The sequence below is a fragment of the Notolepis coatsorum genome (assembly GCF_963971535.1).
Source record: "Notolepis coatsorum genome assembly, chromosome: 3".
Taxonomy (NCBI): Eukaryota; Metazoa; Chordata; class Actinopteri; order Aulopiformes; family Paralepididae; genus Notolepis; species Notolepis coatsorum.
In genome coordinates, this window is record NC_140167.1 from 168557049 (window position 1) to 168582154 (window position 25106).

General features: G+C 42.2%; 1 protein-coding gene across 1 annotated transcript in view; it reads left to right on the forward strand.

Annotated features, from left to right (window-relative positions):
• The window catches only part of scn1laa (sodium channel, voltage-gated, type I-like, alpha), a gene marked incomplete at both ends in the record, with an annotated part of 146580 nt that extends 144362 nt beyond the window's left edge, over window positions 1-2218 (forward strand). The window contains 2 exons of the mRNA XM_084311428.1: window positions 664-934; window positions 1029-2218. Of these exons, the coding sequence (XP_084167554.1) occupies window positions 664-934; window positions 1029-2218 (1461 nt within the window). The remainder of the gene's footprint in view (window positions 1-663; window positions 935-1028) is intronic.
• Between the last annotated feature and the right edge of the window lie 22888 nt (window positions 2219-25106).

Sequence of the window (25106 nt, forward strand, 5' to 3'; positions counted from 1 at the left end):
CATCACCAGCAAGTGTTGTGAGCTATCATGGTTCTCATCATTAGATAGATAGATAGATAGATAGATAGATAGATAGATAGATAGATAGATAGATAGATAGATAGATAGATAGATAGATAGATAGATAGATAGATAGATAGATAGATAGATAGATAGATAGATAGATAGATAGATTGATAGATAGATAGATAGATAGATAGATAGATAGATAGATAGATAGATAGATAGATAGATAGATAGATAGATAGATAGATAGATAGATAGATAGATAGATAGATAGATAGATAGATAGATAGATAGATAGATAGATATATAGATAGATAGATAGATAGATAGATAGATAGATAGATAGATAGATAGATAGATAGATAGATAGATAGATTGATAGATAGATAGATAGATAGATAGATAGATAGATAGATAGATAGATAGATAGATAGATAGATAGATAGATAGATAGATAGATAGATAGATAGATAGATAGATAGATAGATAGATAGATAGATAGATAGATAGATAGATAGATAGATAGATAGATAGATAGATAGATAGATAGATAGATAGATAGATAGATAGATAGATAGATGTGTAAACACACAGATACAGTGTCCTCTACAGACCTGTTAGGCTGACGTGTCTTCTCCCTCCTCTATTGCGTTGCAGAACAATATTCACGGGTGTGTCTTCGACTTCACCACCAACCAAGTGTTCGACATCGCCATCATGGCGCTCATCATCCTCAACATGGTGTCCATGATGATGGAGACGGACGACCAGTCGAAGGAATGGGATGACATTCTCTACTATGTGAACGTTGTGTTCATCGTCATCTTCACCGGAGAGTGCGTGCTGAAGATGGTCTCTCTGCGGCAGTACTATTTCACCAACGGGTGGAACGTGTTCGACTTCATCGTAGTCATTCTGTCAATAATGGGTAAGGCCTCTATCTCTGTCTAAAACCGCAGTGCTGGATTTCATCATTCCATTTGTCGCTGTATGTCTAATTGATTTCCATTTCCATTCTCCAGGTATGTTCCTCTCGGATATAATCGAGAAGTATTTTGTTTCGCCGACCCTGTTCAGAGTCATCCGATTGGCCCGGATCGGTCGCGTCCTGCGTCTCATCAAGGGCGCCAAAGGGATCCGCACACTCTTGTTCGCACTGATGATGTCACTTCCCGCCCTGTTCAACATCGGCCTCCTGCTCTTCCTGGTGATGTTCATCTACGCCATATTCGGCATGTCCAACTTCGCCTACGTCAAGAAGGAGGACGGCATCGACGACCTGTTCAACTTCGAGACGTTCGGCAACAGCATGATTTGCCTGTTCCAGATCACCACCTCCGCCGGCTGGAGTGACCTCCTGGCTCCTATCCTCAACACGCCTCCCGACTGCGACCCCCTGAAGGAGAACCCCGGCAGCCCCTACAAGGGTGACTGCGGGAACCCCCCGGTGGCCATCATCTTCTTCGTGAGCTACATCATCATCTGCTTCCTCATCGTGATCAACATGTACATCGCCGTCATCCTGGAGAACTTCAGCGTGGCTACGGAGGAGAGCGCCGATCCGCTGAGCGAGGACGACTTCGAGATGTTCTACGAGGTGTGGGAGAAGTTCGACACGCGCGCCACCCAGTTCGTTGAATACAGGAAGCTGTCGGACTTTGCCGACGCTCTGGACCCGCCGCTGCGCATAGCCAAGCCCAACAAGGTCCAGCTGATCTCCATGGACCTGCCCATGGTGAGTGGCGAGCGCATCCACTGTCTGGACATCCTCTTTGCATTCACCAAGCGCGTCCTGGGAGAGGGCGGCGAGATGGACATCCTGAGGGCGCAGATGGAGGAGCGCTTCATGGCCTCGAACCCTTCCAAGTTGTCCTACGAGCCCATCACCACCACCCTGCGACGCAAGCAGGAAGACATGTCGGCGCTCGTCATCCAGAGGGCGTACAGGCACTACGCGTTGACGCGCATCCACGTGCGGTGCGCCAACAGGCTCAAGGAGAGCGGTCAGAGTGGAGAGGCGATCGTCGACAAGGAGGATCTCGTCATAGACAAATTGAATGAGATGTCCCCGTCAGATAAAGCGGACATGACGCCCTCCACGGCCTCTCCTCCCTCCTACGACAGCGTGACGAAACCTGACAAAAACAAATACGAGAAAGACAAGAGCGAGAAGGAGGTCACGGGCAAAGACATCAGGCCGGAAGGTATGTAGGAGAATGTTAGAGAAACCCAACAAAGAAATTTTATTTAATGACAAATTGTTTACAGCCTTTGAAGGTGAAATCCATTGGACTCCCATTTTTTCCGTGGATATCTATGCCAAACTGACAACTTGACTCTAGAGTTTGGTGCCTAAGAGGAGGAAATTACTCGCATCAGGCTGCTGGGGACCAATCCTTCTTGGTGGTGTTATCTTTAGGGAGCGGCCACGTTTATCCATTACAAAATTAAGTGAAATCAGATGGAACGTATTGCCGGTTTGTTTTCTAATTAGAACCTTAATAATTGTAACTGTGCATGTGCAGAAACGACAGCTTTGCTAATGTAACACGTTGTTGCAATTGGCCAAACGGATGAGCGATGCATTTGTCAGTTTCCAAAAGGTCACCCTGTCTGAACTTTCCTACATGTTGAAAACTGACACAAGTCTGGCAAGGGTTGACGGATCATCAGTCCTGTCAAACAAACAGAGACACAGAAATAATTAAGAACAGATGTAAATGGACAGTGTGGAATGGGAATGGCTTGTGATTATGTACGGGAATGAGCAACATACTCTAAGCCAATGCTTTAACTTCTCTTGCAGCTAGTTCTGCTGTCCAGTGTCTTGCATTATGAAATTCAACTTATTTACTTTACAGTTTAGTACTGTTTTATAAAACTTTTTTTTCTTTTTTGAGGGGCCATTGCTTCAGTTGTAGGGGGGAAAGAGTACTGTAGTGTTGCTTAAAGGCTAGTTTTGCTAGGACTTACAGTACTTGACAAATGAGACCATGGGAGTTGTGATATATAGCCCTGCATGAATGCTCCTCCACGATTATGCATGTTGGAATTTTAAGAATGAAATCATCATCGAGTTATTCTCAGCCTCACCGTCACGCCTCATGTTGATTCTTATAGCCGTGTATCACATGGGCGTCTTCCTCCCACACACAGATCTCCTCCTCCACCGCGCTGTCCCGGACGAGCCCCCACACGTGCACAATCATTCTCACGGTGACACGTTGGGAAACGTATTTTGCACATTCAGTTTAATTTAGTTTCTATCCACCATAACACAACTCACCGCCTGTAGCCTCTACGTAGTACTAACAGACTGTTATCTCACCAACCCACTGTGTGGCTATGTCCAGCTTTCAGGACACAGCTGTTATAGCTAAGAGCAGAAAGGGGGCAGCTCATACGCCTGTGTGGTCTTCGCCTGTCGAAATGCTAGAGAAAGCCGACGTCCTTTTGCACACTGTAGCTGCACCTGTTGTACGCTGCATCGAGTTATGAATGAAACACTGCACTTACTACTACTACTACTACTACTACTACTACTACTCTCTCTCTAAGTAGAAATATGCGTTTGTATACAATGCAACATCACCGATCGCGATTCAGGTGGCTTCTTTGTATGCGTCATCCCTCAACACTCTCCCGTATTCATTTTGGTTGTGGTCAATATACCTGTATCTAAGATATAGGAAATACACGGATATGTTTTATATTCTGTGATGTTTCATGTGTAATGGAACTTGTGATACAATCAATGTTTATTTAGTATGATGTAAAATGTATTCCACAAGTGCTGCTGCACGCAGACAGACAGACAGACAGACAGACAGACAGACAGACAGACAGACAGACAGACAGACAGACAGACAGACAGACAGACAGACAGACAGACAGACAGACAGACAGACAGACAGACAGACAGACAGACAGACAGACAGACAGACAGACAGACAGACAGACAGACAGACAGACAGACAGACAGACAGACAGACAGACAGACAGACAGAAACAAGAAGAGGAGCTAACAGATGAATACTGTTATTCTGTATGAATGGTCTTTTTCTTTTTTTCTTTATAAGATGTATCCCTGTATTAACTTATTGGCTATGGAACATGGCTGACTGCAGCAAAACCACTTTTGTTATTCGACCTTCAACTGCACTTTTTTTTATTCAGACACTTCCCTGGTTAATCTAATAAAGGGGGAGTGGATTTTTCATGTGGTTTTATTAAATTTGTATTCTTTTTTTGGCATATTTTTGTGTACTTTGTAAACTGTCGTCACAGTTTTACCTGTCATTCTTTATCATAATAAATATCTAAGATGGATAGAAAAATAAGTGGTTAAGACAATTCGATTGAAAACGATTGTCTCAAGGGGATAGCATCACGCATCTCGTGTGACTTTGGCTGTGTCCTACTTTTGTTTACATTTTTATAGTTGTTCCACAGGATGTTACTTTGGTCCGTTCTTCCCACTGTAAAAACTGTCAGAACCACATCTGTTGTTCCATCGTGTTATAAAGAACTGTAACTACATTTATGTAAGTATATTTTTGCATGTAATGAAAATGTTCAATATGTAATAATTATACATAAATAATGAATGTTTTGATTACAATGACTCTTAACAGCTTCCATCCTCCATATGCATTATGCTTGTAGTGTATGAGTAAACTGCATGCAAGATGCTATAACCCATCTCACTGAAAAGCCAAAAGAATAAAGACTACATGTACCTCAAGTATGCCTGTAAAATACTCATTTATTTGACTTCAACTACTGTAGGTGAAATTCCTAAAGGCCCTATGAAATCAAAATAGATGTTTATGTTCTTTGATCACATTATGTCTTGCACTGATTGTCACCTACACGCCAGTGTCTGTCCTAACAATGACAACAAGGTTGTTTTGTAGACTTAATGGTATTTTAGAGTTTGTCATTTCATGGAAAACGATACAAAAATGTTGATGAGTCATTCTGCACAAGGGGGCGTATACTCATTTAGCGTCCAATGAAATGCTTTCTAGAATGACACACATTGTACTAGGCAGCAATCTGTCTCTTTAATTAAACTGATCAAATGTTACTCATGCTAACGTTACTAACATACATTGCTAGCTAATGAGTTGACCGTAATGCACATTCAGTTGGCTATTGGCTATTGTAAATGCCAATCAATATCCATGACGAGTCCCTCCCTAGCTTCCTGTTTCTACATGAAACGCATAAATGTGGAATCAAATAGCTTTCTGCTAGCCGTTTCCTGGGCACTTCAAGATGTCAATGCTAGACTTATAACATACAGTACATAATGATCTTCCTGTATCATGTAGGGGGCTCAATAAGGGATCAATAAAGGATTATCTTATCTTATATCATGTCAACTATTATGTCACAAGACTTCATTGAATGTTTGCTACAATCAGGATGTAATTATAGTCATACTTATGCATCATTCTTGTTTTTCGCAAGTAACTTTTTTATTGTACTGAATCAAAGTTGAGTTCTGCATTGAAATTGGAGTATGTGAGTGTTCCATACATCTCTATCAGCAACAAAGCACATGTATATTAATACAAATAAAAAATGGATCAGCAGCCTGCTTTCATTGCATGCAGATTCAGTATTGATAGCAAGGCGCCCCAGTAGTCTGTTGCTCTTGGTCAGAATGTGTCTGTTCCCCTCTGCATGTGCTCTGATGAGGCTGTGCTACTCTGACCCCTGACCCTCACCTTGTCTGGTCATTCCCTTTCATTCATACATGAATGGTGCTATTCTGTTTTACCTTTATTCATTTGGTTTATTTCTCAGGGACAGACAGGTGCATATTAATGCACATTTCTGTAAATATGCCAGAATTTGCCAAAGGGCTGGTTTTCATTGGTAGCGAGCAGGTGTGAAGCTACGTAGAAACAAGTTAAAAACAATAACATTGGGCCTCATTCACCAATACTCTCTTATAATTTTTCTTATATTTTTTCTTAACCGTCTAAGAGAAAAATAAGAAAAGCCACAACCGCATTCATCAACCTGTTCTTAACGTCCAAATCTGTTCTTACCAGGTGTGTTGAATGATGAATCCCACTCATTCTTAAACTGAAATGCATGTTCACGCTCAATTAATTTGCATACAGACACGCCCCGCCTGCTCCTTATAAGGCGAATGAGGTGTGTGCAAAACATGGGTCTGCATGAGCTGATCCCTGTATTCAACAGGTAGCGCTGGAGCGCTTTGTGAGTCAGAAATCCATTCTGAGAACGGAATGCAGTGCGTGGGTCAAAATCTGTTGTTTATTTATATATTTTTTCTGTTTGCATACGAGGTGGTCTGCAAATGTTTTTGATAACAATCTAGTGGTCTGCATAAACAAGAAGTTTGGGAAATACTGATCTAGATGATCTCTAAATATGTGTTCTATGCATATTAGATGTTAGAGCATTTCAGAAGCAGAAGTTATAATAATAATAATAATAATAATAATAATAATAATAATAATAATAATAATAATAATAATAATAATAATAATAATAATAATAATAATAATAATAATAATAATAATAATAATAATAATAATAATAATAATAATAATAATAATAATAATAATAATAATAATAATAATAATTATTATTATTATTATTATTGAAAATGTCTGGGTTTTTTAAGTCGTATTTGGGGGCAATTGACCAATGGTAGGCTTTTATTTTATTTTGTATTTTATTTTTTTATTATTTTTTAAACAAACACATAAACAAACATGACAACACACGATAAGATATACAAGCATTAGTTGTCAGTGCACATCCAATGAAATCACATTTGAGTTAATTGTCTTATATAGGATATACCCCTAATACCTGTTATCTAAAAACCTACACACATATGCTCCAGCTCGTACCCCCCCCCTTCCGGACCCCCCATTGGATAATCCATCCATTTTCCCCGCTCCTAACCAGACATTACCATTATATGCTAGCTTTTATTTTCTCCACCACTTCTAACCACAATGTCATTTTGGATTCATTGAGACCCAAAATTCTTGCTGTAGATATTTCTTGATAGATCACATCGAGATATGTAATAATCCAGACCTTTCGGCAAATTTTTTCCGGTTGGAACCATTGTGATGCTATCAGCTTTTTAGCCACTGTGATACCCGATAAAACCAATCTCTTTAGCTGTGGATGTACTGCACACTCAAAAACATCATTCAGCAGTAGTACAGAGGGGTGTACAGGTATATTCAGAGTTAAGAGATTTGATAATTGTTGGGTCACTTCTTTCCAGAATATCTTAACTGGTGGGCAGTCCCAGGCTTTTTTTTTTATATAATTAATTATATCTGGGTAAGAGTTTCTTATCTGGATAAGAGTGCTCTTGACCACTCTTAAAATTTGGTATTGTCTAAGAGAAAAGCAAAAATAAGAAAACATTGCTGAATCCCAGGTAAGACCAAAATAAGAAAAAAATGCTAGTTAAGAACAAAATAAGAGGAAATCTGTTCTTATATTGAATGAGGCCCATTGTGATTCTCTGGGACTTCCTGGTGAAATAAAGGCTAAAGAAATAAAAGATAAGAACGGCGTTTCTTTCATTCCTGGCAATAGTGAAAGTTCAAGCATGTTTGAACGCTCAGTATTTTCATTAATTTGCTCTTTGTGTGATTTTTGTTTGTTTTTAAGTCCTTTTTTCCATCCATTTAGCTGATTCCTGCTGATTTACTATATGATGATATGTGAATATTAACTTTTAATTTAATTTAATTGTATTTTATTTAATTACATGTAATTGTATTTAATTTGTACACAAATATATATAAAAAAAATCATATAAAAAACCCTTTTTTATTGTATTTTATTGACTGTATTGTATTTTTTTGTAATTGTATTTAATCTTGTTTAATTACATTTTATTTCATTTATCAAGCTTCACCTGATTATTCTGTCTGGGAGGTAAGAAGAAGAAGAAGAAGAAGAAGAAGAAGAAGAAGAAGAAGAAGAAGAAGAAGAAGAAGAAGAAGAAGAAGAAGAAGAAGAAGAAGAAGAAGAAGAAGAAGAAGAAGAAGAAGAAGAAGAAGAAGAAGAAGAAGAAGAAGAAGAAGAAGAAGAAGAAGAAGAAGAAGAAGAAGAAGAAGAAGAAGAAACAACACCCACAGTTTCTCCAGAGAGGTCAGAGAGCAGGGTCGCGGCTTACTTGAGGGCACTTAGGCAGAGATGGTGGTGAAAGGCGTGGAACCGACCACCCTTCATTCACCATCTCACCGCTAGAATAAAGCCTCCTGTCAATACCGTGGATCAAACCGGCGACCTTTGGGTTAATTGTGAGCCTCTACCTCCCGGCCGTCCCGCCTGCGACGCCAGAGAATGTAACTTCATCATAACAGAGAGACCAGGTCAGAGAGACCTTTCAGAGGGAGACACACCGAGTCGCTGTCACTTCCTGTAAAGCATGTTGTGAGCCCCCCCCCCCCCCCCACCGACCTCAGGCAGCGGTAACACTGATTGAGTTTTTATTGTTCGAGTCAAATGCAATGATCCCTTATCTCCAAAGGAAACACATCAGGAGAGGTGTTTGACCAGATGCTGTTATTCTTGATAAATAATTGTATTTAGATGTGAATTGTTGTTATTATTAGTATTATTATCCCTGCGATGAAAACATGAACTACGACACAAGTTCAAAGCGATTTTGGGTTGTTAGTCAATATCCAATCTTAGTCTTTGCTGCTTGGTACAACTTTGATTTTAGTGTCTCGATATATATTTTCTTTGCACCTTGGATTCACTGAAAAAAAAGGAAGGAAATTAAGTAACAAACACTTTAGAAATCACTCAAATTAATTAAATTTAAAATGTAAATAGTCAAACACATTGACGCTGCTTTTGATGCATCATTTTGCATTATTACTTACTTTTATTATTATCTTTGGTAGTATTATATTATAGTTCAACAACTCCAGCCCCCTGTCTAATAGTTTTATATTCAGAGTTAATTATGTTGTTTACACTGTCTATTTTTTCTCATGTTCTTATATTCATATCTAATTTTATTGCCTATATTTATGTCTTTCTTCTATTTACCCTTCCCATACCTGTACCTCCCCTCCACCCTCGCCCATGCTGCTATGACAGCTGACTTTCCCCAAGGGGATGAATAAAGGAACATCTTATCTTATCTTAAACTTAAAAAGAAACAAATCTAGGAACGGCAACTGTCTGTCAGACAGCCATGATGATTCTCCAGTCCAGTGATCAGCTTCACCGCGAAATACCTCTTTCTCGTGTCTACCCCCACACGGATAATTGCAAAAGCATTAGGCGTTCGCTTTTCCAGTGGCACTCATTATATAACTTTTACCGTGCCGAGAGCATCTCACCAAGACCACAATCAGCATTAATCTCACTCCAGCATGTGGAAAAATGTCTCCTTTTATTCAGGTCCATTTCACGTGCCAAACGTATAACGAGCACTCTACTGTAAATGGTTCATCTCTGATTGATCTCTCTCTCTTCTCTCTCCCGGGATATTGATGTTACTTATGATTGTGTGACTTTCCAGCAAATGATCCTGAGTGATAGAGAGTGATAGGGAGTGATAGAGAGTGATGTTAGGGGTGTGTAACGGGAGAGTTCACGTTGACCTGTCCAGAAGGAAGATTGTATTCCCAACCCGTAGCTGCATTGTCGTAATGGTCATCGATGGCCCAAATAACTTGATTCGTCCAATTTATTTTCATATTTCAATAGTTCTATTATCCAAGCTGTGTATATAGTGCGTCACCAAAACAACATCTGTCCACCAGAACCACCCAACCCTCTGGTTTCTGAGTGGTGCTGTGTGGCCAAGACCACCGGATGCCATTAGCATTTTAAGTGGGTGGATTTTTTTTTATTAATTATTAATCACAGTCCAAACATTCAACACAGTTGAGGTCCAACGCAGCTTCTTACCTTGGAGTGTAGTTCTGCTCCACCGTGCCTAGGGCAGAGCTTCTTACTGTGTAGTTCTGCTCCACTGTGCCGAGAGCAGAGCTTCTTACTGTGTAGTTCTGCTCCACTGTGTCGAGGGCAGAGCTTCTTACTGTGTAGTTCTGCTCCACTGTGTCGAGGGCAGAGCTTCTTACTGTGTAGTTCTGCTCCACCGTGTCGAGGGCAGAGCTTCTTACCTCAGTGTAGTTCTGCTCCACCGTGTCGAGGGCAGAGCTTCTTACCTCTGTGTAGTTCTGCTCCACCGTGCCGAGAGCAGAGCTTCTTACCTCAGTGTAGTTCTGCTCCACTGTGCCGAGAGCAGAGCTTCTTACCTCAGTGTAGTTCTGCTCCACCGTGCCGAGAGCAGAGCTTCTTACCTCAGTGTAGTTCTGCTCCACTGTGCCGAGAGCAGAGCTTCTTACCTCAGTGTAGTTCTGCTCCACTGTGCCGAGAGCAGAGCTTCTTACCTCAGTGTAGTTCTGCTCCACCGTGCTGAGAGCAGAGCTTCTTACTGTGTAGTTCTGCTCCACTGTGTCGAGGGCAGAGCTTCTTACTGTGTAGTTCTGCTCCACCGTGTCGAGGGCAGAGCTTCTTACCTCAGTGTAGTTCTGCTCCACCGTGTCGAGGGCAGAGCTTCTTACCTCTGTGTAGTTCTGCTCCACCGTGCCGAGAGCAGAGCTTCTTACTGTGTAGTTCTGCTCCACCGTGTCGAGGGCAGAGCTTCTTACTGTGTAGTTCTGCTCCACCGTGTCGAGAGCAGAGCTTCTAACCTCAGTGTAGTTCTGCTCCACCGTGCCGAGAGCAGAGCTTCTTACCTCAGTGTAGTTCTGCTCCACCGTGTCGAGGGCAGAGCTTCTTACTGTGTAGTTCTGCTCCACTGTGCCGAGGGCAGAGCTTCTTACCTCAGTGTAGTTCTGCTCCACCGTGTCGAGGGCAGAGCTTCTTACTGTGTAGTTCTGCTTCACCGTGTCGAGAGCAGAGCTTCTTACTGTGTAGTTCTGCTCCACCGTGTCGAGAGCAGAGCTTCTTACTGTGTAGTTCTGCTCCACTGTGCCGAGAGCAGAGCTTCTTACCTCAGTGTAGTTCTGCTCCACCGTGTCGAGAGCAGAGCTTCTTACTGTGTAGTTCTGCTCCACCGTGTCGAGGGCAGAGCGTCTTACCTCAGTGTAGTTCTGCTCCACCGTGTCGAGGGCAGAGCTTCTTACTGTGTAGTTCTGCTTCACCGTGTCGAGAGCAGAGCTTCTTACTGTGTAGTTCTGCTCCACCGTGTCGAGAGCAGAGCTTCTTACTGTGTAGTTCTGCTCCACTGTGCCGAGAGCAGAGCTTCTTACCTCAGTGTAGTTCTGCTCCACCGTGTCGAGAGCAGAGCTTCTTACTGTGTAGTTCTGCTCCACCGTGTCGAGGGCAGAGCTTCTTACTGTGTAGTTCTGCTCCACCGTGTCGAGGGCAGAGCTTCTTACTGTGTAGTTCTGCTCCACCGTGTCGAGGCCAGAGCTTCTTACCTCAGTGTAGTTCTGCTCCACTGTGCCGAGAGCAGAGCTTCTTACCTTAGTGTAGTTCTGCTCCACCGTGTCGAGGGCAGAGCTTCTTACTGTGTAGTTCTGCTCCACCGTGTCGAGAGCAGAGCTTCTTACTGTGTAGTTCTGCTCCACTGTGCCGAGAGCAGAGCTTCTTACCTCAGTGTAGTTCTGCTCCACCGTGCCGAGAGCAGAGCTTCTTACCTCAGTGTAGTTCTGCTCCACTGTGCCGAGAGCAGAGCTTCTTACTGTGTAGTTCTGCTCCACCGTGCCGAGAGCAGAGCTTCTTATTGTGTAGTTCTGCTCCACCGTGTCGAGAGCAGAGCTTCTTACCTCAGTGTAGTTCTGCTCCACCGTGTCGAGAGCAGAGCTTCTTACTGTGCAGTTCTGCTCCACCGTGTCGAGGCCAGAGCTTCTTACTGTGTAGTTCTGCTCCACCGTGCCGAGAGCAGAGCTTCTTACCTCAGTGTAGTTCTGCTCCACCGTGCAGAGAGCAGAGCTTCTTACCTCAGTGTAGTTCTGCTCCATTGTGCTGAGTGCAGAGCTTCTTACCTCAGTGTAGTTCTGCTCCACTGTGCCGAGGGCAGAGCTTCTTACCTCAGTGTAGTTCTGCTCCACTGTGCCGAGGGCAGAGCTTCTTACCTCAGTGTAGTTCTGCTCCACCGTGCCGAGAGCAGAGCTTCTTACCTCAGTGTAGTTCTGCTCCACCGTGCCGAGAGCAGAGCTTCTTACCTCAGTGTAGTTCTGCTCCACTGTGCCGAGAGCAGAGCTTCTTACCTCAGTGTAGTTCTGCTCCACCGTGCCGAGAGCAGAGCTTCTTACCTCAGTGTAGTTCTGCTCCACCGTGCCGAGAGCAGAGCTTCTTACCTCAGTGTAGTTCTGCTCCACCGTGTCGAGGGCAGAGCTTCTTACCTCAGTGTAGTTCTGCTCCACTGTGCCGAGAGCAGAGCTTCTTACCTCAGTGTAGTTCTGCTCCACCGTGTCCAGAGCAGAGCTTCTTACTGTGTAGTTCTGCTCCACCGTGTCGAGGGCAGAGCTTCTTACTGTGTAGTTCTGCTCCACCGTGTCGAGGGCAGAGCTTCTTACTGTGTAGTTCTGCTCCACCGTGTCGAGGGCAGAGCTTCTTACTGTGTAGTTCTGCTCCACCGTGTCGAGGGCAGAGCTTCCTACCTCAGTGTAGTTCTGCTCCACCGTGTCGAGAGCAGAGCTTCTTACTGTGTAGTTCTGCTCCACCGTGTCGACGGCAGAGCTTCTTACTGTGTAGTTCTGCTCCACCGTGTCGAGGGCAGAGCTTCTTACTGTGTAGTTCTGCTCCACCGTGTTGAGGCCAGAGCTTCTTACCTCAGTGTAGTTCTGCTCCACTGTGCCGAGAGCAGAGCTTCTTACCTCAGTGTAGTTCTGCTCCACCGTGTCGAGGGCAGAGCTTCTTACTGTGTAGTTCTGCTCCACCGTGTCGAGAGCAGAGCTTCTTACTGTGTAGTTCTGCTCCACTGTGCCGAGAGCAGAGCTTCTTACCTCAGTGTAGTTCTGCTCCACCGTGCCGAGAGCAGAGCTTCTTACCTCAGTGTAGTTCTGCTCCACTGTGCCGAGAGTAGAGCTTCTTACTGTGTAGTTCTGCTCCACCGTGTCGAGAGCAGAGCTTCTTACTGTGTAGTTCTGCTCCACCGTGTCGAGGCCAGAGCTTCTTACTGTGTAGTTCTGCTCCACCGTGCCGAGAGCAGAGCTTCTTACCTCAGTGTAGTTCTGCTCCACCGTGCCGAGAGCAGAGCTTCTTACTGTGTAGTTCTGCTCCACTGTGCCGAGAGCAGAGCTTCTTACCTCAGTGTAGTTCTGCTCCACCGTGTCGAGAGCAGAGCTTCTTACTGTGTAGTTCTGATCCACTGTGCCGAGAGCAGAGCTTCTTACTGTGTAGGTCTGCTCCACTGAGCAAGTAAGAACAAATTCTTATTTTATTTATTGTCAAAAGTATGCATAATGTTGTGTTAATTCATATGTAATGTTAATTACCTGAAATTATTCCGTTTTTTGGGGGGGGGAAACCCAGCATATATCGGTATCGATTGATATCGGTATCAGAAATTAAGAGTTGGACAATATAGGTATATATCAGATATCGGTAAAAAAGCCAATATCGAACATCCCTACTTCTTACTGTACCTCAGTGTAGTTCTGCTCCACCGTGCCGAGGGCAGAGCCGAATCTGAGGCTGACGACGGCAGAGTGCTGATGATTTCTGACCGTTCCGCTTCACAGTGATGTGATTATCGGCCTGTACCACCCCACCCATTCTGACCCTGCTTTATGGGCCCTGTGTTGTTCTCCTGACAAGCCCTGCCATTAGAGCGAGGAGTGACCTGCCTCTGAATGTGGCAGGCGTATTGTCAAAGGTGTGTGTGTGTGTTATACGAGTGGTCAGGATCCACTGGTCTGGTGATCTATCACTGCCCCTCCCCCGATAGCAACAGGCGTGGTTCCACTGCTGTTGTTTAGGAGAAGCATTTAAACAAAGAGCGATTCTGTCTCCTCGCCTGTTGACATCAAGTGCCTCCATTTGACTGATCAGCTGGTCCCTCCCTCACTGACCCCCCCCCTCCCCCCCACCACCACACACACACCTCCCCTCACATGTGTGCTGTGGACATATGTTGGGAATACATGTATGTGTCTGTGTATGTGTATGTATATTTATATTTATGTATATTTATGTATATGTACAGTATGTGTATGTATGTGTATGTATGTGCATGTGTACCGTATGTGTATGTATGTATATGTATATTATGTATGTGTATGTATGTGTATGTAATGTATGTGTATATGTGTATATGTATTGTGACGAACCTGATAGGATACAAGCTCGCCATGGTTCAAATACAAACAAATGCGAATGTCCACACAAGAGCAATATCAATAAATACACGTATTTATGGAATTTAAGGTAGAATCCAGAGGGAAAAAGCAATAGAATGGTCATGATCCGGTCCGGGGGTCAATAAACACAAAGCAGGCTTGCCGACAGAAAAAGGGATTGTTCACAATTCAGGGTAGTCGTCCAGTCCAGGGTCAGTACACAAGGGGGAATCTCAGCCAGTCCAGGGTCCAGTACACAAAGAACACCTATCTTGCTTTCTCCTCACCTTCCACTACCTCTCACAGTCACAACTCTGAATCTCAATCTCTTTCTCTCTCTACACCACAACTCCAACTCCTTACTCCGCTCAACTTGGTCCTCTAACCTAGTGTTAATGTACTGTGTGGGACTATTGCCCCTTTTCCACTGCATGGTACCTACTCGACTCTACCCTACTCTACTCTACTCGCTTTAGGTACCTGGTACTTCGTTCCTTTTCCACTGCAGGTACTAAAATAAAGTACTTTGTCTCCGTGTGGGGAGGCGGGGCTGCTGGTGTACAGCTGAGAGCTCCATAGCTCTGTGAGAGGCTGAGCTCCAGTATAGCTATGTCCGTGAGCTAGGCGCAAGCCAGAGTAAAACACAGTTTTCAATCAATCAATCAATAACAACATTAACGAGACTCTCGTTGTGTCTATTCTGCTAACGCTAACGTTACCCCTCATTGTGTCTACAAGCGTTAACGTTAGCTAGGCTGTCTATGCTAACGTTAACGTTAGCATTAGGCTAACAACAAAGCTGTAACGTTAGCAGTCTCGCGTCTATTTGCTAGCGTTAGCATTAGGTAATAACCGGTTTAAAATGGATGGTGATTACCTCACGTTGTGTCTATTCTACTAGCATTAACGTTACTCATACAAACAATCAATAGCGAGTTATATTGATCACGCTATGTACGATAGCCATGCTAAAACGCTAGACATAGAAGCGTGGCTAACGACGCTAGCGAAGCAAACAACGAGCGGAACGGAGCTCACGCTAACGACGCTAATAGCAGGAATACCGGAGCTCACGCTAACACTAGCGAAGCAAACAGTTTGCATGCCGGAGCTCACGCTAATGCTAGCGAAGCTAACAGCCGGCACATCGGAGCACACGCTAACGACGAGACGACGAGGAAAACAGAGCCACGAGCGACACGGCTAGCAAACACGACCCAGACCGAGCTAACGGCTAACAGCGAAGAGACTATCATGCGCCGAGGAGAACGTCGCGGTAGCCAACGCCGAAGGTACGGGACCAGCGTTAACATGCCGGCTATTGAGAAGGCTAACAAGGCTTCACCAAGGCCACAGGACTGTGGAAAGAACCGGCAGACTAGGCCTAGCCCAAAAACAAACGGCCCCAAAACTGTTGGAAAGAAAAATGCTAACCTCACACAGAAAATAGACTGCATACTGATTGGAGATTCCACAACAAGGTATGTGGAGATGGCAAACACAGAAAATATCTGTCTAGACAATACATCTGTGAAAGAGCTGGCCGAAATACTTCCAACACTAATCAGACCGGGAATAACAAAAATTGTCATTCACTCTGGATCGTTTGACATCCTGCGAAAGAAGACTGGCACAGAGACTTTGAAAGACGATTTCACACGTTTAATGAACACACTAGACAAACATCAGTCTGTGTACATAGACACTGATGTGTCCATCAGTGGACCAATTGCATGCTTTCGCAGAGGACAAGAAGCATTCAGTCGACTCCTAAATTTTAATTCATGGTTAGGGGCTGCATGTCTTGTACATGGCCTGAAATTCATTGACAACTTCAATGTTTTCTGGAATAACCCAGAACGTTTTCAAAGAAATGGCTTCTTCCCAAATCGCTTAGGTTCAAAGCTCCTAGCAGCAAACATGCGTCATGCCCTAATGGCCTCCAAGAATATTAAGCTCATACCAGCACGAGAGATAGTCATGAAGGACACAATCTCACCACAAAGTGCAGCAGCACAAGGCGTCCCCCCCCCCCCCCCCCCCATATCACACAAGGTCATCTCGTCTGATCAAATGTCCCCGAAAGCACAGTACAGTCAGTGCAGTGCAGTATAGCACAATTGCCATGCCATCTCTCATAACATACCGGTAATCATAACCAGCCAATGGCATGGTGAAAAATATACGCCATCAATGCGTTTACCTGCTATTAACCTCAGGGCCATCACGGTCAAGCCAAAGCAGACCTCCTCTAAAGAAGTCCAACAAATAAAATTAGCTTTCCTAAATGTCAGATCACTGAATAATAAAACATTCTTAGTAAATGATCTGATTAAAGAAAATAACTTAGATTGCATCTGCCTAGTAGAGACATGGCTAAATAATGACACAGCTACATCAATAATGATAGAAGCTTGTCCACCAGACTATAACTTTTTTCAAATACCCAGAAAAAATAAAAGGGGCGGAGGAGTTGCAGCAATCTTCTCCTCAAAACTCTTGTTTAGAATCACAGAACTAGGCGAGTTCATGTCAATGGAATATCTTGCCATTGAACTAAAAACAGAATCAACTATTATTGTCACAATATACCGCCCGCCTAGACACTCACCAATATTTATACAGGAGCTCTCTGAACTGATCTCACTATGTGTTACCGGATATGATAAGGTGATCCTAAATGGAGACTTGAACATCCATTTTAATAAGAAAACAGACTCCAAAACTATAGAACAAAAAAATCTACTGGATAGCTTTGACCTAATACAGCATATAACAAATGCAACTCACAGGCTTGGGAATACACTAGACTTAGTTATAACAACAACTGGGCTAAGCATAACAAATATCTCAATAACTGAATTACCTCTCTCCAACCATCACTGTATATTTTTTGATACTCAAATAACCCTTACTAAAACAAAAAAATAAATAATCAGACTACATGAACCACACAATCATGACAGCTCTCTAAATGAAATGGTAGAAAATATCAATGATGCAATGTCATCTATATTAAATTCTGTCGCCCCATTAAAAACGAAAAAGAAGAAAACTAGAGCCTCGCCCTGGTTAAACTATAATACGGTCAACAAAGAAAAAATGAAATGTCGTGCAGCAGAGCGAAAATGGAGAAAAACAAAAACCACCATATGCTGTGATATATACAAAGATGCTTTAACTGCTTATAATAAAACCATCCGCTTAGCAAGGAAAGATTACTTCTCTAAAATCATTACAGAAAATGCTGGAAACTCCAGAATCCTCTTTTCCACTATTAATGTACTACTCAACACTGCCCCTACAACTCCTCAGTCATCAACGGTTAAGTGTGAAGAACTTGCACTATTCTTTAACAACAAAATAACCTTGATCAGGGCCAGCATTACTCATGATGGAAATAAAGCTGATTGCGGCAAACCGCGCAATGTAACCTTGAGAAGTTTCACATGCATCACATTAGATGTACTCTGCAAAACTCAGAATGTAACTCCTCCACCTCAGACATTGACCCTATACCTACAGCTTTCTTCAAACGGGTATTTAATAGTGTTTCAAGCCCTGTGCTAGATATCATAAACACTTCCCTTAGGACTGGTATTTTCCCGGATGCCTTTAAAACAGCAGTTGTAAAGCCATTACTAAAAAAACCTAACTTGGATAGTAATGAAATGGCAAATTATCGTCCAATATCCAACCTACCATTCATTAGTAAAGTACTTGAAAAGATAGTTTCAGTTCAAATAAATTCCTTTCTTGAAGAAAACAACATCTTAGAAGAATTTCAGTCAGGATTCAGAAAATATCATAGCACTGAAACTGCCCTCACCAAAATAATCAGTGACCTCAGACTAAACTCTGACGAGAATAAGATCTCCATCCTTATCCTGTTAGATCTCAGTGCAGCATTTGATACAATCGATCACGATATTCTAATCGATCGTCTTGAAAACCATGTCGGTTTCTCAGAACATGTGCTGGGCTGGTTTAAAACATACATCAGAGGGAGGAAATTCTATGTTAAACTAGGAGATCACATGTCTGATATATACGACAACAACTATGGAGTTGCACAAGAGAGTTGCTTAGGTCCTTTACTCTTCTCCCTTTACATGTTACCGCTGGGTGATATCATCAGAGAACATAATGTAGATTTCCATAGCTATGCGGATGATACACAACTGTACATATCTGCTGAACCAAATGATACAGCGATTAGCTCCATTACAGACTGCTTACTGGCAATAAATAAATGGATGAGTAAGAACTTCCTGAAACTAAACGAGAACAAAACTGAAATTCTAATTATCGGCTCCAAAACTAAAAAAGAAACATTAATAAAGAACCTGGGGGGACTAACCCCTTGGATCAAATCTGAGGTCACTAGTCTTGGGGTTATCATAGATTCAGAACTGAACTTCAATTCTCATTTTAGCAAAGTGACGAAAACATCGTTCTTCCATCTCAGAAATATAGCAAAAGTACGACCATTTATTAATCAGAACGATGCTGAGAAGCTAATTCATGCATTCATATCTAGCCGGTTAGACTACTGTAATGCACTTTTCACAGGTCTCCCTAAGAAAACCACAGAGAGGCTTCAGCTAATCCAAAACTCTGCAGCCCGACTGCTAACTAGAACCAAAAGGAGAGAGCACATTAGTCCAGTCTTAGCTGCTTTACACTGGCTTCCTGTAACATTTAGAATTGTCTTTAAGGTCCTTCTCCTTACATACAAAGCTCTAAATGGACAGGGACCTAGCTACATCGCCAACACTCTAATAAATTACACACCAGCAAGAACACTGCGATCATCAGCTGCTGGACTACTAGAGGCTCCCAGAAGCAGTCAAAAGAGGATCGGTAATGCAGCCTTTATTAACTATGCCCCAAAACTATGGAACAAACTACCCCAAAACATCAGGGAAGCCAACTCGCTAGACATCTTTAAAAGACAGCTTAAAACCTATCTCTTTGCTCAGGCATTTCACTGATAGATATCTGCTACCACCTAGTGGCAAGAGGAAACATCAGGGATATCCTGACACAACTTGTATTTACCTGCACTATTCTTACCCTGCCTACTCTTATACACTGCCTATCAAATTCATGTGTCGGTTATTGCACTTTTTACTTCTTACTGATGACTATTTTTAAACTGAATCATTTTAAACTATTTTTATTATTTGCTAGATCCAAATGTGAAACACTGTGATTATTTGCCATATCTTGCTATGCTCGCTCATGCCCAGTGTTGTGCTAGTTACTGAAAAATAGTAACTCAGTTACTTTACTAGTTACTTCATTTCAAAGTAACTTCGTTACTTTACTAGTTACTTACACCCAAAAGTAATGAGTTACTGTGAAAAGTAACTATTTAGTTATTTAAAAAAAAAAGAAAAAAAAAGATTGCTCCCGAGTCCCATGCCCCAGATACTCAAAATCGGTTGATCAACTTGACAGTTTCCATTCACATCACTGAACTCTGCTAAGCAATGTGGTCTAGATACAAACACAAATCTGACACAAACAAATGTTGTCCCGAGTCGATATAATAAGAAGTGCGCCGGTTGAAGGAACAGCAACTTGCAATGGGCCTGGTCTACAAGATACACTATACGACCGGGGTACCCATGTACATGTCAAAATACTTCCCAAAGGTCAGTGAATACCACAACCACTACACCAGAGGAAGCTCAACAAATCATGTTAAACCCAGATTCGGCTCAAACAAGGGACTAAACACGTTTCGCAATTATGCCACAACAATGTGGAACGCCCTACCCAAAGCTGTAAAGGAATATGAATCACTACCCACATTCAAAACCGCTCTTAAAGAGCACCTACGGGAGGCTGCAATTCGAAACTGGCCACCGTAAATGCCCAAAACCCCCACCACCTCCTAATAGACAGTCTCCTCCCCACCGCATGTATATATTCCCTCCCCGCCGTATGTATATTTCTCTCCCACCCACCCACCCCCTCCTAATGTACAGTCCCCTCCCCATCATATATACTCTGTCAGGATCTAGGGGTAACAGTACTGTATATTTGAATACCGTTTATGTCACAAATGTATCAGTACTAAATACCTATATGTCCCTATGCCATAAATGTCATGTATGTTGTGTATGTCATAAATGTCTATATGAATTGAAAATGGGGGACCCTGATGGAAACAAGACAAACGTCTTTCTCAGGTCTGCATCCCCTTAACAATTGTATGTATTGAGCCGTACTGTATTGTACCCATTCTGCAATCTGTTAAATAAAGTTTTCATTCATTCATTCAGCCTTGATGTCGCCGGAGCGTTTCATTAACCATCTTGCAACGTTGTTTAAGATATCAATCAAAGCATTGCAACGTTAGAATCATAGGCGCCCACTTAATGGAGCAGAAGATGCGGGTGCTCTAGACTATTGAACTTGGGGGAGCAAGCTTGTCTTTTTGCTCCCTCACTTTTTGATCATATCATATGATATAAATATCCCCCCCCAATTTATAAATCTTATCGAACCATAACTACGTAATTTCAATCAAATTAATAATACGCAATGACACTTAATAGCAAGTTTTTAAGTTTCCAAAGATTGTGTGACCCCCCACTTTAATGGTTTGATCCAGTGCCCACGGGCGTTTGTCGGCATGACGTATACGACATGTTGGGGGAGGCGGCTTTTTCGAACCTTTTTCGAAATTCAGGCTGGATATTGGATAACATTGTGACTCGTGAGGATTATTCTTCGGCGTTTACATTAAAATGGAGCAAATCATCACGTAAGTCGAACACTGTGACTGTATACTAAATGCGCAAACAGATTGAAACTGAATATTTCTCGTATGGTGAGCCTCGGCGCTGAACCGAGTGAATCCAGAGATACGGGATGGTGCGCACTGCGCAGGCGCTGTGATCACCCAACGACGGAAATAATGCCGCTTTGAGCAGTTTATAAAAAAAATATAAAAAATATTTATTAGCAACGCCGAGCTTTCAAACCATCCCGTATCTCTGTGCGAACCCCTCGTGCAACTGTGAGCACCTTTGTAATGTCTCTGTGATACTTGTATAACGAACGGTTCGGCCAGAACCAGTCCTTCATGGTAAATCTAGGTTGGTTTCCCATTGAGGAGTAAGTGACTGTGGATTCACTCGGTGCAGCACAGACCCTGATGTAAACAAGACAAACGTCTTTCTCTGGTCTGCATCCCCTTAACAATTGTGTGTATTGAGCCGTACTGTATTTTACCCATTCTGCAATCTGTTAAATAAAGTTTTCATTCATTCAGCCGCCGCGCTCACTGGGGCTATTGATAGCGTCAATTAGTTGTTGTTGTTACTTGTTGTTGGTGCGGCGGATGTGAACGGGGCTGGAGGGGCTTTGGGAGGATGGGAAAGTTATTATTATTATTATTATTATAATAGTAATTGGCTATCATACGTGCCTAGCTAGCGTTAGCTAAAAGAGCCCTCGCAGTGAAGTTATTATAGCTATCATACTGCAATATAAACTGAGTTTTATAGTGAAAAGAGCAGCTTTATTTTGGTCAAGATTGAAGGCTCTATATTGCAGGAAATTGCACATACAGGTGTTCATTAAATGTAAAAAAATCTGCCGTGGAGGGGGTCGTGCCGGACCCCCTCCAAACCACCCCTTGCAAAAAAATAAAATAAAAATTTAAAAAAAAAAAGAATAAAAAAAATACTTGCACCCCCACTTTCAACTATAACTAGGCGGCCATGGTTAGAATAGTTAGGATATCAATTGTGCATGAAAGGACTATATTTATATTGTTTGATTAGTATTATGAGATTCCCTGGCAGATTTCGTACAGTCAAAATCCGTTGATCAACTTGAGTTTCAGTGAACACATTGCACTCACCCAAGTCTGCGGTGGTCGAGATGTAATGTTAGTCCAGCTGACTCCAGCAGCCCATCAAACATGTTCTTTATCTCGTTTCCATGTTGTATATTAATTATCTCTCCAAGTAGTTGCTAAATGGTTTGTTAGTTCATTACTGCGTTCTTTTTATGTAGATTCATAGCGAGCGTCCTCCTGTTGTTTACTATAGAGAGCGTCTATTTCTTTCCGTAGCCGCATTTCTGGTTTCCGCATTTCTGATTGGCCAGTGGCCACTGACTGACGCTCTCTGGTCAGAGAACGTCAGAGAACGTCAGTCAGTGGCCAATCAGAAATGCGGAAACCAGAAATGAGGCTACGGAAAGAAATAGACGCTCTCTACAGTAAACAAAACAAACGCAGGCGAAATAAGGACGCTCGCTATAAATCTACATAAAAAGAACGCAGTAACGAACTAACAAACCATTTAGTAACGGTAACAGCGTTACTGAATTTAAAAAGTAGTGCGTTAGATTACTATTTACGGCAAAAAGTAACTTCGTTACTGTAACGCGTTACTTTGTAACGCGTTAGTCCCAACACTGCTCATGCATGTATTTTTTATGTCCGTTCTATTTTATAATTTTTTGACTATTTTTAAACTGAATAATTTTAAACTATTTTTACTATTTGTGTTACTGAAAACTGTAAGCGGAGAGCCTATTGGGATGCTAGATCCTAATGTGAAACACTGTGATTCTACCTGTCTATCTTTTTATGCTCGCTTATGCCTGTATTCTTTACTGTTGTGAAGCACTTTGAACTGCAACCTCTGTATGAAAAGTGCTATACAAATAAAGTTATTATTATTAGCACCTAATCTAACAACAAGCTTAAGCCTTAACAAGTCAGCGATCTTTTTGCAAGACTAAACTCTCCGCTCGGTGGCAAATTGTGTTGATGTCGGTTTTGTTTAATAAATAAATGAGGCAGAATACACAGTGACTGTATCCTTTGTTTATTGCACTTGTGCCTGCTGCAAACATACTGAAATCCTATGCGAGACATTAAAGATGGCGGCTTTCTGTTTTCGTTCAGACTCCCTCAGACTCTCCAACGAGTGACGCGTCTCTCTTCTGACCAATCAGTGGTCTGCAGTGTTTCACGTGACCTTTCTGGTACCAGTTCTACTCGCTTGGCACGCGCTTGGAACCTCGACAGAGCAGGGACTAAAAAAGTACCCAAAAAGTACCCAAAAAGTACCTGGAAAATGCCGAGTAGAGTAGAGTAGAGTCGAGTAGGTACCATGCAGTGGAAAAGGGGCATATGTGTGTGCATGTGAGAATTGTGAGATGTGTGTCAACTAATTATGTGCAGGTGTACTCTATCAGTACTAATCAGCTAGTGTGTGTGTCGGGAGTGTGTGCATGTGAGATGTGTGTGACTAAATGCTGTGCAGGTGTGTTCTATCAGTACTAATCAGCTACCTAAGTGACTCTACTCCTTCCGTGACGGACGTATCTCCCATCCTTCACCTATCCAAAGGAGGGGGAGGAGATCTGTCACAGTATGTGTATTAGGGGTGTAACGGTAAGTTTATTCGTCCTGCGACTTCACGATACGGACGTCATGGTTCGGTACATCCAGCCATACGACAAATACCTCTCATACACTAGGTGAAACTAGGGTTGCACATTTTACAAATGTATGCTCAATATCTTTACTTTACTTTACACTGGCTTACTTTGATCTTTAACATTGAAAATCAAGCTTGTATTGCCACATTTAGATGATGAATAAAATGTTGAGGCATGATGACAAGCCGACAGAACAAATGAACAACCATGCACGGTTGCGGGCTGTTTCTCCCCTCCTCTCCTCCCCTGTAGGTGTCCCTGAAACAAAACCATGAATGGACGATATGTTTTATTTTTGTATCTACTTTTTTCTCCCATTTTCTATTTTTCTCCCATCCCAATTTTCGTATCATCCAATTCTTGCAGCTTGCAATGGGCCTGGTCTACAAGATACACTACACCACTAAGATACCCATGTACATGTCGAAATACTTCCCAAAGGTCAGTGAATTCCACGACCACAACAGCAGAGGGAGTTCCACAAATCATGTTCAACCCAGATTCGGCTCAAACAAGGGACTAAACACGTTTCGCAATTATGCCACAAAAATGTGGAACGCCCTACCCACAGCCGTAAAATAATGTGAATCCTTCAAAACCGCCCTCAAAGAGCACCTACAGGAGGCTGCAATTCGAAACTAGCCCCCCTAAAAAGTAAATGTATATAGTTTCTGTTAGGATCTCTGTTAAACAGTACTGTATATTTGTATATCTTGTATGTCATAAATGTAACAGTACTGTATATCTGTATGTCATGTACGTCTTAAATGTCATGATATATATCTATATCTCTGTATGTTTTGTATGTCATAAATGTCATTATGAATTGAAAATGGGGGACCCTGATGTAAACAAGACTCTGGTCTGCATCCCCTTAACAATTGTGTGTATTGAGCCGTACTGTATTGTACCCATTCTGCAATCTGTTAATAAAATGTTCAATCAATCAATCAATCAATCATGTGTATGTGTATATGTGTATGTGTATGTATGTATGTGTATGTATGTTTATGTATATGTATATTTATGTATGTGCATGTATGTATATGTATGAGACAACCAGACCGGGGATCCTGCGTCGTTAGCCGCCCCGGATGTTTTTCTCCTAGCCCTGGATCAAAAAAAAAAAAAGTTAAATTTTTTTTTTTTTTATGTCAGCATCAACATTGTCTGTGCTGAATGTTTGTTAGTGTTTGGTATTTTTTGTTGGTTTTTAGGACTTTTAAACATCCATTTTTAGTAAGTAGTTTTCATTTGATCCTATAATTTTTTCATTCACCGATTTGT